The sequence below is a fragment of the Anabrus simplex genome, chromosome 9, assembly GCF_040414725.1.
Source record: "Anabrus simplex isolate iqAnaSimp1 chromosome 9, ASM4041472v1, whole genome shotgun sequence".
Classification (NCBI taxonomy): Eukaryota; Metazoa; Arthropoda; class Insecta; order Orthoptera; family Tettigoniidae; genus Anabrus; species Anabrus simplex.
The window spans coordinates 6,054,519-6,070,186 of record NC_090273.1 but is presented as its reverse complement, the minus strand read 5'-3'; the positions used below and the strand labels follow the sequence as shown (position 1 = coordinate 6,070,186).

The following is a 15,668-nucleotide window of genomic DNA, read 5'->3' as shown; positions in this document are numbered from 1 at the left end:
TAAGGAAAAGATGAAAATAATAATAATAATAATAATAATAATAATAATAATAATGTTATTGACTCTACATCTCACAAAGTACTTTTTTTACGGTTTTCAAGATGGAAGTATTACTTTAACTCCTGAAAGTGAGAAGGCGTGTTCGAGGTTCACTGAGAGGAGACAGAACCGTATTTTGCGAATAATCCCTGCATATTTTTAAAAATTTGACGCACGAAATTGGGTTGCAGGTTTTATTTCCATCAGTGTTGGCGACACGCCCCTGGTTTGCTTAGTTTTCAATGTTGGGTGTACAGGTATGCTTCATGCAACCACAGATGGAAGAAAACTGCTCGGATCTGTCATATTTAAATGGAAAACATTTCAGATTTTTATTCAAAATTGCCTTTACATTTAAAAAAAAATAGTATTTTACAGAGTAATTTAAATTCAAATTTTCTCGGCATCGTGATAGAATGCATCTTCTGGAATGTGCAGTGATAGCTTTCCACATTTTCAGTTGCTTCGGTGTGTCCACAGTGTGTTTCATAGTTGCTAAGTTTGAGTGAAATCGTAATTCGTTTGTATTCAGCATTTTAAGGAATGCCACAATATCACGCAGGAGGCAGTGTGCGGAGAAGCAGAATCCACGAACACTGGCGATGCCGACAGTTGCCGAAAAAGCATGGCTTATAATTATAATCACTTTGTACACACCAAACAATATTGTCAATGCCAATGAAACTGTATCTTTTTGTTCTTAATGCAGAGGTGAAACTGGCTTATGGTTTTAAACGAGATGGGGTCACTGTACTGTGTTGCAATGCAGACAGAAGCGAACAACTTCCTCCCCTCGTCATAGGAAACTTCGTATGTATAGACAAGAAAAAGTTCCACCTTATCAATACAATTTTATTATTGTAAGAATTAGCTTACAGGACCGGTTTCGACTTTTAAATAGTCATCATCATCATCTGTATATGAATACGTTTACATTTGTGTCAACCAAGCTCGATAGCTGCAGTCGTTTAAGTGCGGCCAGTATCCAGTATTCGGGAGATAGTAGGTTCGAACCCCACTGTCGGCAGCCCTGAAAATGGTTTTCCGTGGTTTCCCATTTTCACACCAGGCAAATGCTGGGGCTGTACCTTAATTGAGGCTACGGCTGCTTCCTTCCCACTCCTAGTCCTTTCTTGTCCCATCGTCGCTGTAAGACCTATCTGTGTCGGTGCGACGTAAAACTAGCAAAAAAAAAAAAATTTGTGTCGAGCATTAGTTAATATGTCCTTTTCTAAAGGGAGATGCCATAGGGAAGCATCATGTCTAAGTGTCCAAATTGGGCGTATTGAATGTTAAATGGCTATTCAGTAGAACCTCGATTATACGTTTTCCCATATTATTCGTTCAAATTACGTGGTCCCGCGAGCATCCTAATTAAATCACATTGTAAAAATCCCGCGTTATCCGTTCCTCGAAGAAACGATTTCCCGGATCAACCGTCCAGAAATTTCAGTCCCATCAACGGTAAATCCTCGATCACGCGTTTTCCAAGAAACTGTGTCCTACGAAAGGACGACTACAGCACGGATCTTGGTGTTGACGTCCCATCATTGTGGTAATTTGAAGAAGTACCGGTACTGTACTGGAAAAGCGATGGATAGTGAACTTGCATAAGGGTTCATCTTAGCATCGCATTCGGATAGTATTGTTTAGAGAATCCTCGGAAATCATAAAGCAGAGAGTGCCCTCGACAACTGGAAGGTGACAGAGCGCTTTTCGACAGCTCTATATGATGACGGAACGAGTTTTGTCAAATGTTCTTACTTGCAAAATGTCGACATTATGTCCAGGGTTAGATATTTTTAAAAATTACTTTTTCGAGTGTGTCGCCGAACAGGTTTTCAAGCATTTCCCTCTGGGCACTGTATAGTCTCTGGGCTTTCAGGCAGGAATCAAAACTGCTTCTTCTTAAGTAACACAAATTTAGTATTTTAATATTATCGAATACGATTATGTTATCGAGACCAGAACAGATGTTGCTCCTTACATACTTACATAAAGCCATGGGAGGTTTTGGGATTGCCTATTACTGTTTTGGTCCTAATATAAGACTGGGAATTTCACGTTTTTTGTGTTAAAATGTTGTAAAAGCCGCAGTCATTTTATTTGCGCATGTTACATTTAAAAACTTTGTATCTCGCACTCGTACCGACTTGTACAGCTGAGTTCAAGGTCGCAAATAATCTTAATTTCGGAAGTGTTAATGATATTTTTTCTCTTTCCAATTTGATTGTGATTAGTAGTGGGCAGAACTAAATATAATGCATACGAGAACTTGAGGATTGATACTTTCGAAACCATATTCTCGTGTTCAACATAACCTCTAAAAGTCGGTGTAGGCTAGGCCTAATTTACGCTGTACAAGATTTCCATAAACTGACTAGGAATAGTAAACCGGTGACCAAATTACAATGGAAGATTAAGAAAAAAAAAAGGATTTTGCCATCATGTTGGACGCTGTTATACCTAATGTGCTTTATTTTATTAGATTAGAGAATGAAAAACTACTTGTGGTCGATTATTGTTTGGCTTTACGGGTGTTAGATTTTTCGAAGAGTTTGGCTGTTCAAAATTGTTGAACTGAAAGAAGTTTTCAAAAGAATATGACGACGTTTTCAAAGGAAACTGACGAAGTTTCCCCGGTAAAACTCTGTGTAAAGTTTCGAGATTTTTAAGTCGCGTACCGGTAATAAAAGTTTGAAGCCAGCCCCGCGGTCTAACTTGCCTGCCTCTCACCCGGAGGACCCGGGTTCGATTACTGTTCAGGTCAGGCATTTTTACCTGGATATGAGGGCTGGTTCCAGCTTCACTCATTTTACGATTACCTTTAATTTAGGAGCTATTTAATGGTGATATGATGACCCCGGTCTAGAGAGCCAGGAATATTGGCCGAGAGGATTCGTCACACTGACCATGCGTCACCTCGTAATCTGCAGGCCTTCGGACCGAGGGCGGTCACTTGGTAGGCGGAAGGCACATTGGGGCTGTAGTTTGGTTTGGTTTAGGGGCATTTGTAAGATTATAAGTATACATATTTCATTCTTGTGATGTTTAGCCAAATTGTTGATGGTTCATTCGTTCCCGGATTTTCCGTTTTCCCATGTTGTACATTTTTTTCCACGGTCCCTCCAAAAACGGAGAATTGAGGTTCCACTCTATATTATAATTCAGGTACTTAGGTATAGAGCTATTTCTATCAGGACTAGAATTTGTTTATGAAACCTAACTTAAGCCTAAATCTAAATTACAAATTCATTAAACATATTAAAATACTTAGTACATGTTAAAATCCTTTAAAATAATGAATATAAAACATTTCATAGAAATGAATTTATGCGTCTTGCATGTATCTATGTTCTCGTTTGAGTCCAGTGTTGTAAATAATTCAGTGCTTGTGTTCATAGGCAATGCAGTAGCTCTCTTCGGAAGTTTTACTGTATATTTAAATGTCCCCACTTGTGTGTGTGGTGAAAAGCTTCTATTGTTAAGAAAATCCAGTTATATAGACGGAGGTAAATATGTGCAGCTGTGAGTGGAATATAATCTTTAAGTATTGGAGGAAGTTGTGGTCTTGGTTGTACGTAAGTATTTCTTGATGCAGAGTGGTGGCTCCTTCCTCATCTATAACTGTATGCTGATATATATTATCTGTGGAAGACGAAAATAAAGTATGAGTAGGGTTATAAGCTGAAGGAATGCCTATGTGTGTGTATGTTAAGTGAATGTGTACTTACTATTGCTGTCGTGGTTGGGTTGCGTTGGATTTGAGAGCTTGGTGTGTACTGTTTTGCGTTCTCCTTAGGTTTGTGTCTGCTGCTGTGAGGGGAATGGATTGAGGGGTAGGGAGAGTTGCTGTTGTGGGGGCAGGGGCGGAGCTGGGCGTGTCGTTCGACGTACTATCGCGCGTGTTATGTTATGTTTTTTGATTGCTCTGAGATAGTAATTTTTTTAAACGGAGATGGCTTTATTGAAAATGGTATTGGTTTTTCATGCCTTTGCTGGCAAGATGTAGTGTTTACAGTGCGCTGTGTCTTCTGGTATGGGCTAGAATAAAATTGTTACTTTCATTGACCTGTCTGTCTCTTCCTTGGCTTTGACAATATGAAAGTGGCTGAGGTATGAGTAATGCCATTCCTTATGCAGCCAGTCCCTGCTATGAATGGTGTGAAAATGTCACTCATAGGGTCGGTTGGTGCAGGCATTTCAGTGGGCTTGGCAGACTGATGTGCAATAGCAACTTATGGCTCGGTGAGGAAAGCAACGGGAAACTACCTCACTTCTCATTTCCCTAGTACGCCTCTTCAGTGACACCTAGGCCATCTATATCAGCTAATGGTGAACCTGTTGAGGATCCAACCAGCCTTCGGGCTGAATACCCAACATACACATACACATTGGTTTTCCTGTAATTTAATTTATATTGTAATTGGGATTGGCATATTGGTCTAACAATATGTAAAACTCTTCTGTTATATCTTTATAAGATAGGAAAGTTCGATAAGCCACGATGTTTCCGTGCAAGTACAAGGCATACAGCAGGCCTACAGTAGTACAGAATGGAGAGTTTGGACATGTTAAGAGGGAGGGATGCCAAAGTGGATTATAGAGACCCAGATTAAAGTGGTTGAAAACAATCAAGAATAGTATAATTAGAAGAGACCTGGATAGAGCAGTGGTTCGTCTCGAGCGGCACGCACATGAACTCTTTTCGGTCAGCAGTTGAGCCAGGTCATTTTCAGTAAAATCTTTCTTTCAATTTCTTGTTTTTCTCTACCACTACACAGAATCCCTTGCCTGAACTATTAATTGCTTACTTAATGCTGCATTAATCTTTTTAAAATATTTTGTTTTGAAATCCACTGATTCACTTCAATTTTTCTTCAGTAAGTGTGTATAGGAAATTGTTGCATAAATAATAATACACGCGCGCGCGTGTGTGTGTTATTGGTAAGTTACAAAAGTTAATGAGAAAACCACGTTCCTCCATCTTTCTTATGAATGCTTGCCACGTTGCCCGAGAAGGGAACATGGTAGGATTAGTTCTTTGCCATAGATCGCTGCTGCTTCTGTAAAGTAGGTTTCCTTTGCCTAGGTACAATACAGTAAATTGTTATTATGGTGTAGCTGCTCGGTTGCTGGGGTGGGATTTTTACACGGTGTCAAGAAGTCCCCGGCAACAACAACATGTTCCTGCCTCGGGGCATGCAGGGACTCTTGAGCAAGCTGCAGAAAATGGTTATCATTGGCCACCCGGCAACACTTGTTATGCTCTTACTTCGGGGGTACACCACTGGGATAGAGGAAGATGAAATATCTATTGGGCTCTGTGTAAACAAACGTGATGCACACAGGCCATACCCACATTATGGTGGATGGTAACTTTGTTGAATCCTTTGAAAATTCAAACAACAGAATTCAAATGCAGAATTGGGATGAATGGAACAGCCTTTGCCAAACTTAGCCACGTTTCAGTCAACCTGAATCATAAGGTTTACAACACATGCTTACTGCTAGTCGCAACTTACAATTTTCAAACCACAACAGTGTCTCAAAACTATTGCTGTTATGGTTATAAGAAGGATATCAAGGACTGTGTGAGAAACAGAGCAAGAGCGGCAACCAGACTTTTCACCCCATTTAACTGGCATGCAAAAACAAGGGTGATGTTACGAACAAGTTGGAGACTGTGCTGGGTGTGGGGAGGAAGTGAAGTTAGTTTAGTTTTCTGGAGATGTAAAAACTCTAAGTTTGATGTGTTGTTTTGCTTCACAGGTTTGGACTGAGCGACTACCTGAGGAACGGCGAGCACATTGTGATGTCTCCCAACAGGACTCTGTCTGCTGTATCTGATAGCCTCAATAGAGTCTTGTTACTTGATAACCAGAAGGGGATAGCAATTCGGATGTGGAAAGGTTTGTGACATTGTGACTTCCCCTCTTTGAGAACAATCATCATACGAGAAATGCAACCAAGCAAGCAAAGGGCGCCAATCTTTAAGTTGAGGACTTAAAGATAAAATTTATAATCAAGCTTGGACAGACTCTTATCACAGGGGTGGGGTGATAGTGCACTAATCATTAAGCAGGAGAATTAAAAATCAAAAGGCTAATTAAGGCAGATTGATTAAAATGAACTAGAAAAATACTATTTATTATATTTAATATAAATGACGACGGTTTAACGAGAACTGAATTTAAAAATAGAAAATGAATTTAACAAAAAATTGAATGACTCTACTTCGCGAAAACTTGCAATATCTTTAACTCGCTTGCTCACCATGTAGTCTTGTTCTGCTGGTCCTTGGAAAGCTTCCATCCTTGTAGCTGGAACATCATCGGTCGTCTTTGAGATCTCTTCATCTGCAGCTAAGTACCATTCCTGCCTTGCAAATTGCACCCACCACTAATTGGAAGATGACTTCAAAACTAACACTCCCTATTATGCTTTATCCCATATATTGGAGATAAGCCCTAAGTCATAGTTAGAAGAACCACCTTGGGTTATATGGAGAGGATACTCAATTAAGAATCCTTCCAACTTTACTGAAAATGTTCTCTGAAGTTTCATTTCTATCTAGATTAAAACTATCTATTGACTTAGACTGGTTCAAACCGGTCTTGTAGCCGTGCTGTACGTAATTCCTGATGAGAGTGGCTATACACCCCTCATTCAGAATTTCTAAGTATCGAGACGAAGAATCAAGTAGATTATCACGTAGAAGATCAAGTAGCGAATGAATACGTAGAATAATGTAGAGAGAGTTCTCGTAGAAGATCAGAAGATCATAAGATCATAAGATGAAGCCACGAGCTCCAACACGCCCTTTTATAACCTTCTCTCGCGCTAATTACAGGTCGCTACACGTGGTCCAATCAGATGATACGTCTCTCCCCACTCCAGATATTAGAGTTGACGGGCCATAACCAAGATATCAACTGTTCTTCTATTCGTCCTTTCACTCAGTATCCATGGCAACATGACGCTCCTTTGAAAATATAGGCGGTGAACAATTCGAATAATTCTGGTCGAAATACGGTAGCTTTCGTTAGGACGCGTGAACACGTGCTCGCTTTCCCAGAACTTGGTGTCTAAATTTGTCCTTCCTTCTTCCTCGGTGATGTGGCAAGATAGAGGAAATCTACTGCAAGTTAATTTTAACCGACTGTCGCAAGAATCTAAGTGAATATTAGGATATTCAGCCCTCGTTTACAAGTCGTAGTTACAAAGTAATGAAATGATTAAACATGAATTATAATACAATTACATACCAAGATAAATATCATGACGTTAAATTCCCGAATTAATTACACATAATAAAATTAACATAATTACACTGTAACGTCTGGAACGTTACAACATCACACATCAGGAAGCACCATGACAGGCAAAATGAGACCAGGACAACCTCTCGTCGTCAGTTTCTCCGCTTCCCAGCTTCATCAGGAGGACACGAACAGAGTGAAAGATTGTAAAGGGAAGAAAGTCAGGTGCAAATCGAGGCATTTATAGAAAAATCACAACATGGAAAGAAACACAGTGATTGGTCAGAAGCAGAAATGAGCTCTGATGACTGTGGTTCATGAGGAGAGATTGTTCTTGTCTCGTCTCTGTAATAGCGCTAGTTTCTGTTTGATGTCCAGTATGTTGGAGGGAGATTGTTTCTGACAGTACTTTCAATTACTGCTGTGCCGTTCAGGCCTCAGCTTGGTGCTTACCTTGACTCTAGTAGACCGGAGTCCCAATAAGATGGCTTTTAATCTGCATATCCCTAATGGGCTTGGATTTTTTCATGACGGAATTTTTGCAGTGAGGATGTCTGATTTCACCAACCCTCCTTTATTTTGGCTTGGGACGAACATTAATATGTCTGTTAATGGACGAATTGCAGATACCAGATTTCTTGAGAGTAACAGTAAAATAATGAATTGTAAAATGCAACATAAAATATTTCCAGTCTGTCAAACATACAATTTCAATATAATTTATAACACTATAACATCCAGTAAAAAAATGTATACTGTGTGTACACACACACACACACACACACACTCTCTCTCTCTCTCTCTCTCTCTCTCTCTCTCTTTCTCTCTCTCTCTTTCTCTCTCTCTCTCTTTCTCTCTCTCTCTCTCTCTATATATACACAGAATTACATGTTTTGTTTTACAAGATCATCCTCAGATTCTATCAAATCACTTAAATCTTGCGTATATATGTACAGTATTGTTTAACAATTTTCTTACGATCACTACTGATCTGCATTTAGGGCAGTCACACAGGTGGCAGATTCTCTGTCTGTTTTCATAGCCTTTTCGTATATGATTGCATAGAAATTGAAAATTTATTGAACATCTCCCTTAGTTATTCCAGTCCCTAACTCCCCTTCCTATAAACAAATACTTGACTTAATTTGTCCTCTTGAATTCCAACTTTATCTTCATATTGTGATCTTTCCTACTTTTAAAGACACCACTCAAACTTATTCGTCTACTAATGTCATCCACGCGATCTCTCCGCTGACAGCTTAGAACATACCAATTACATTGAATCATTAACAGAAAATATCCACCTTTTTTGATACTTATATATGCTTTAAGCAAACTAATTTAATTATTTATAGTAAATGTTTCGTTCCATTGGGAACATCTTCAGTAATGTTACTATACTTCAGTGAAATTACAAAGTGTATTTTATCTTCTTAAAAACATCTAATAGGTATCTTGTTATGCTTAAAAACTATCTGAATTTTAAAATGTTAAAATAAAATCACTGTGGAGGGCTGAATGGGGCAGTGAAAGGGAAATGGATTTACTTTATTTTAAAAGGATATCTATTCATTTGAACAAATGTTTTTGTTCCCAGCACTTTTCACTATGATGTGTGATTTTCTAGTTGTCTACTAAGTTTTTGAAAAATAATTTTCCTTTGTCAATGTTCTGTTTTTAAAAGAATGTTCTCTTCAGTTGCTCTTTCCAATGCGAGTGTTGTCATTTGTTTTAGGTTTGTAAAAGTGAGTCTCTTGAATTCTGTTAATGCAGGATCGCTGAAGCTGATTGCTGTCATTATTATTATTATTATTATTATTATTATTATTATTATTATTATTATTATTATTATTATTGTTGTTGTTGTTTGAGTCATCAGTCGGTAGACTGGTTTGATGCAGCTCTACATGTCACCCTATCCTGTGCTAACCTTTTCCTTTCTACGTAACGATTGCATCCTACATCTGCTCTAATCTGCTTGTCATATTCATACCTTGGTCTACCCCTACCGTTCTTACCACCTACACTTCCTTCAAGAACCAACTGAACAAGTCCTGGGTGTCTTAAGATGTGTCCTATCATTCTATCTCTTCTTCTCGTCAAATTTAGCCAAATCGATCTCCTCTCGCCAATTCGATTCAGTATCACTTCATTCGTGATTCGATCGATCCATCTCACCTTCAGCATTCTTCTGTAACACCACATTTCAAAAGCCTCTATTCTCTTTCTTTCTGAGCTAGTTATCGTCCATGTTTCACTTCCATACAATGCCACGCTCCACACGAAAGTCTTCAAAAACATCTTTCTAATTCTGATATCAATGTTTGAAGTGAGAGAATTTCTTTTCTTAAGAAAGCTCTTCTTTGCTTGTGCTAGTCTACATTTTATGTCCTCCTTACTTCTGCCATCGTTAGTTATTTTACTACCCAAGTAATAGTATCAATCTACTTCCTTTAAGACTTCATTTCCTAATCTAATATTTCCTATATCACCTGCCTTCGTTTGACTGCACTCCATTACTTTTGTTTTGGACTTATTTATTTTCATCTTGTACTCCTTACCAAAGACTTCATCCATACCATTCAGCAACTTCTCGAGATCTTCTACAGTCTCAGATAAAATAACAATATCATCGGCAAATCTCAAGGTTTTGATTTCCTCTCCTTGGACTGTGATTCCCTTTCCAAATTTCTCTTTGATTTCCTTTACTGCCTGTTCTATGTAAACATTGAAAAGGAGAGGGGACAAACTGCAGCCTTGCCTTACTCCTTTCTGGATTGTTGCTTCTTTTTCAAAGCCCTCGATTCTTATAACTGCAGACTGATTTTTATACAGATTGTAGATAATTCTTCGTTCTCGGTATCTGATCCCTATTTTCTTCAGAATCATAAATAGCTTGGTCCAATCAACATTATCGAATGCCTTTTCTAGATCTACGAATGTCATGTACATGGGCTTGTCCTTCTTGATTCGATCCTCTAAGATCAGACGTAAAGTCAGGATTGCTTCACGTGTTCCTACATTTCTTCTGAAGCGAAATTGATCTTCTCCCAACTCAGCTTCAACTTGTTTTTCCATTCTTCTGTAAATAATACGTGTTAAAATTTTGCAGGCATGAGATACTAAACTAATGGTGCGGTAGTTTTCACATCTGTCAGCACCGGCTTTCTTGGGAATAGGTATAATAACATTCTGCCGAAAATCGGATGGGACTTCTCCTGTCTCATACATTTTGCACACTAAATGAAATAACCTTGCCATGCTGGTTTCTCCTAAGGCAGTTAGTAATTCAGAGGGAATGTCATCAATTCCAGGTGCCTTGTTCCTATTTAGGTCACTCACAGCTCTGTCAAACTCTGACCTTAAAATTGGGTCTCCCATTTCATCAGCATCAACAGCCTCTTCATGTTCCAAAACCAAATTATCTACATCTTTACCTTGATACAACTGTTGGACATACTCCTGCCATCTTTCTGCTTTGTCTTCTTTCCCTAGAAGTGGCTCTCCATCTGAGCTCTTAATATTCATACACCTAGATTTCCTTTCTCCAAAGGTTTCCTTGATTTTCCTGTATGCAGCATCTACCTTTCCCAGGACCATACAGCCTTTGACATCCTTGCACTTCTTCAGCCATTCTTCCTTAGCTACCTTGCACTTTCTATCCACTTGATTCTTTAATCGCCTGTATTCTTTTCTGCCCTTTTCATTTCTAGCATTCTTGTATTTTTGTCATTCATCAATTAGGTCTAGTATCTCCTGAGTTATCCACTGATTCTTATTTGATCTTTTCTTCCTTCCTAACATTTCTTCAGCAGCCCTACTGACTTCATCTTTCATGACTATCCACTCTTCCTGTATTGTGTTTCTTTCAGCCTTTTCATTTAGTCATTTTGCAACATGTTCCTTGAAACAATCCCTCACACTCTTTTCTTTCAACTTGTCTAAATCCCATCTTTTTGCATTCTTTCCTTTCTTCAGTTTCTTCAACTTCAGATGGCATTTCATGACCAGCAAGTTGTGGTCAGAGTCCACGTCTGCTCCTGGGAAAGTTTTGCAATCCAACACCTGGTTTCTGAATCTCTGCCTAATCATAATGAAGTCTATTTGATACCTTCTAGTGTCCCCAGGTCTCGTCCACATATACAGCCGTCGTTTGTGGTGTTTGAACTAAGTATTGGCAAGGACTAAATTATGATCAGTGCAGAATTCAACCAGCCGACTTCCTCTTTCGTTCCTTTGTCCCAATCCAAATTCTCCTACTGTACTACCTTCTCTTCCTTGGCCTACCACTGCATTCCAGTCTCCCATCACAATTAGATTCTCATCACCTTTTACATATTGTATTACATCTTTTGTTTCTTCATTATTTCGATTTCCTCATCATCCGCTGAACTAGTAGGCACATAGACCTGCACTATTGTGGTGGGCATTCGTTTGGTGTCTGTCTTGACGACAATAATTCTTTCACTATGCTGGTCGTAGTAGCTTACCCGCTGCCCTATTTTCTTATTCATTATTAAACCAACTCCTGCATTTCCCCTGTTTGATTTTGTGTTGATAATTCGGTAGTCGCCTGACCAAAAATCTTGTTCTTCCTGCCAACGTACTTCACTTATACCAACTACATCTAACTTTAGCCTATCCATCTCCCTTTTCAGATTCTCTAACCTACCACAACGATTCAAACTTCTAACATTCCACGCTACGACTCACAGAATGTCAGTGTCTATCTTCTTGATGATCGCCCCCTCTCGTGTAGTCCCCACCCGGAGATCCGAATGGGGGACTAGTTTACCTCCGGAATATTTTACCCGGGAGGAAGCCATCATCAGTACATCATTCATACAGAGAGAGCTGCATGTCCTCGGGAGGTAGTTACGGCTGTAGTTTCCCGTTGCTTTCAGCCGTGTAGCAGTATCAACACAGCCAAGCCATGTTGAGTATTATTACAAGGTCGTATCAGTCAATCATCTAGACTGCCGCCCTTGCAACTACCGAAAGGCTGCGACCCCCCTTTCGATGAACCATTCGTTAGTCTGGTCTCTCAACAGATACTCATCCGATAGTGCCTTATTTAAAATTTCTCTTTGACTATGTCATAAATAATAGTGTAATACCAAAGGAATGGAAGGAATCTATAATAATACCAATTTATAAAGGAAAGGGTGATAAAAGGAAACCAGAGAACTACAGACCAATCAGCCTGACCAGTATAGTTTGTAAAATACTGGAGAGTTTAATATCAAAGTACATCAGAGGGATATGTGATGATAAGAATTGGTTCATGAGGAGCCAGTATGGATTTAGAAAGAAATTTTCTTGTGAGTCACAACTGGTGGGATTTCAGCAGGTCATATCAGATCATTTGGAATCAGAAGGTCAGTTAGATTGCATAGCCATAGATCTTTCCAAAGCCTTTGATAGAGTGGAACATGGAATATTATTAAAGAAATTGGAGGGAATAGGATTGGACGTAAGGGTTACACGTTTGATAAAAACATTTCTAAATTCAAGGGTTCAGAAAGTCAAAGTAGGAAATAATGTATCGCAGGAAGGGAATTGCACAGGGTAGTATAATCGGTCAGTTACTTGTCTTAATATACGCAAATGATTTAGGGAACAATATAACATCAAAAATAAGATTGTATGCAGATGACATAATCATTTATAGGGAAATAAATAACATTGAGGATTGTTCAGAATTACAAAGGGACCTTGAAACTATCCAACAATGGGTTGAAGAAAATAATATGAAGGTTAATGGAGGCAAATCAACTGTTACAACTTTTACAAACAGGAGCTTTAAAACTGAATTTGAATATGCTTTGAATGAGGTAGTTATCCCAAAAGATGGCAAGTGCAAATACTTAGGTGTGAGATTTGAAAGTAATTTGCACTGGAAGAGTCATGTTGATGACATTGTTGGGAAAGCATACAGATCGTTACATGTCATAATGAGGCTACTTAAAGGATGCAATAAAGAATTAAAAGAAAAAAGTTACTTAACCCTTTCAGGCCCTTAGCCCCCGAAAGCGCCCGACTGTTCATTTAGCCTTCCGGTCCTTAGTGCCCGAAAGCGCCCGGCTGCATTATCTGCATTCGTCTGCGATCTGTGCGATAGTTTGTTATTTTTCTCATCAGTGAAGTGTTTATAAGGCATTTATGAACACGCAGTGCAATCTACAAGTCTTAGGAAATAAAGGAAGAGAGATAATCTGTCTTGACGTTGCCTAGGCAACGGTCTTGAACTTCCGCGAGCGCGGGTCAGCTGTTTCGTCCGTAAACATGGCGGGATTGAATATCGCGTATATTGAAACTGAGCTGAATATGGGCGAAAAAAGTGACACAGAATCCTTGAGTAGGGGAGGAGGTGAATTTTTAATGAGTGAATAATGTATCAACGAAGATAATTTTAGTGATAACAGTGATATGAATGAAAACGATTATCGATAAATCGGACCTGATGGCGATGCCACGGCAATTCAGGTAATACAAATATTACGTTTCGTTGCTCCGAATGATTAAATGGATGATGTTGAACCTGCGCACAATTCGGAAAGAGTATTAGGGGAAAGATATTGTTTCTACGTATGTTAGGAGGAGAAAAACTATTCAGTGACATAGCCTATTGCGCATATAACAATGCAGCCTTCAAACAGTCGCATTCCGGTAAGATAAAAACAGAATAGGAAGAGCCTTGCCAAGATGAAATAAAATCTTATATACATGGGCATCATTCCACTTCCAAAATCACGTGATTATTGGTTTTGAGGGATTCAGACAACATGGGAATGTGACAAATGCAGACTGTCTCTGTGTCGAGTATCACGAGGAGTTGGGGGGGGGGGGAACATATTATGACTCAATAAACAGAGAAATGGATGTGATGGTATATTTTCTAATGTTATTGAAAATTTGAATTCATTGTGACCAATAGTGTTTACTGTATTTAACATTTTCTGAAACAATACGGTCTGGTTCAGTTTTTGCTAAATAATAGGTTGAAACCTGGGGATAAGCGGAGTGAAAATGCGGGCGGGAAAGGGTTAAGTATGGTTCGTCCATTATTGGATTATGCAAACAGTGTTTGGGATCCTCACCAAGAATACCTAATAAAAGAAATAGATAGTGTGCAGAGGAAAGCAGCAAGATTTGTAACAGGGGATTTCAGGAGAAAGAGTAGTGTATCAGAAATGTTAAAGGAACTTGGGTGGGAAACTTTAAGTAAGATAAGGGGAAAACTAGACTTATAGGATTATATAGAGCCTATACAAGAGAAGAAGCATGGGGAGATATCCATGAGAGGCTTCAGTTGGAAAATAATTATATCGGCAGGACAGACCACAAATATAAAATTAGAAGGAATTTTAGCAGGAGCGATTGGGGTAAATTTTCATTCATTGGGAAGAGTGTGAAGGAGTGGAACAGTTTACCAGGGGTAGTGTTTGATCCTTTTCCAAAATCTGTACAGATATTCAAGAAGAGAATAAACAGCAACAGAGAAAATAAATGAAGTGTTAGAGGGCATTCGACCAGTGCAGGTTATTGTAAATAAATTAAATGTGTGTAAATAAATTAATTCCATCCCCTGGTCTAAGGAGTTGGACAGCCAAAGTAGGGGACTGCCTGTAGGGGTGAAGTACAGTGGGGACTTCGAGGGCCCTGGGACCGCTACGGTATCTGTAAAGGCCTTTCAGGAACTCTGAAAAGTGGTGGCAAAAGGGGCTCTGGTTAAGACGCAGCAGGTTGTTATGCAACTTAGGTTCCAGAATGGGTAAAAAAAAAAAAAAGTAAATAAATGCAATGTAAAGTTTAATCTTATACCAGTTGTATAGTATCATTTGAAGTAATTCCACATACTGTATATCAGTTGACTTTATTTGTAAGTAGTACAGGAGATATTATAAGTAGAATTTTGTAAACAATATAAATTTATTAGGGATGAGCTGTGTGTTTAATAGAAAAAATTGTTAGCGTAAATTGTATTGTATTATAGGAAAATTTTCTTCTCTTGTTAATTTGATATTTAGTGCTTGACAATAATGTATTTTAGTGTACCATTTGCCACCGAGGTAGACACCTCATTTGCAAATAAAGAGATTTTGATTTGATTTGATTTTGATATGGTTGCACCTGCGGCTCGGCTATCTGCATCACTGGGACACGCAAGCCTCCCCACCGCGGCAAGGTCACATGGTTTGCAGAGGAGGTTATTATTATTATTATTATTATTATTATTATTATTATTATTATTATTATTATTATTAATTTGAAGAGCTTCCCTGAAATCTGTAATGAAAAAAATGGGGGATTGCTTTCTGTATTAGCATGTATTAAATGTGCACAAGGAAACCTAGTATTTAAAAA

General features: G+C 38.7%; 1 protein-coding gene across 2 annotated transcripts in view; it reads left to right on the top strand.

The window, feature by feature from the left end:
• Rab3-GAP (Rab3 GTPase activating protein) overlaps positions 1-15,668 on the top strand; it is a 461,679-nt gene that overhangs the window by 68,229 nt on the left and 377,782 nt on the right. For both annotated transcript variants that reach the window (XM_067153758.2, XM_067153757.2), the window contains exon 7: positions 5,812-5,951. In XM_067153758.2, coding sequence (XP_067009859.2) covers positions 5,812-5,951 — 140 coding nt within the window. The remainder of the gene's footprint in view (positions 1-5,811; positions 5,952-15,668) is intronic.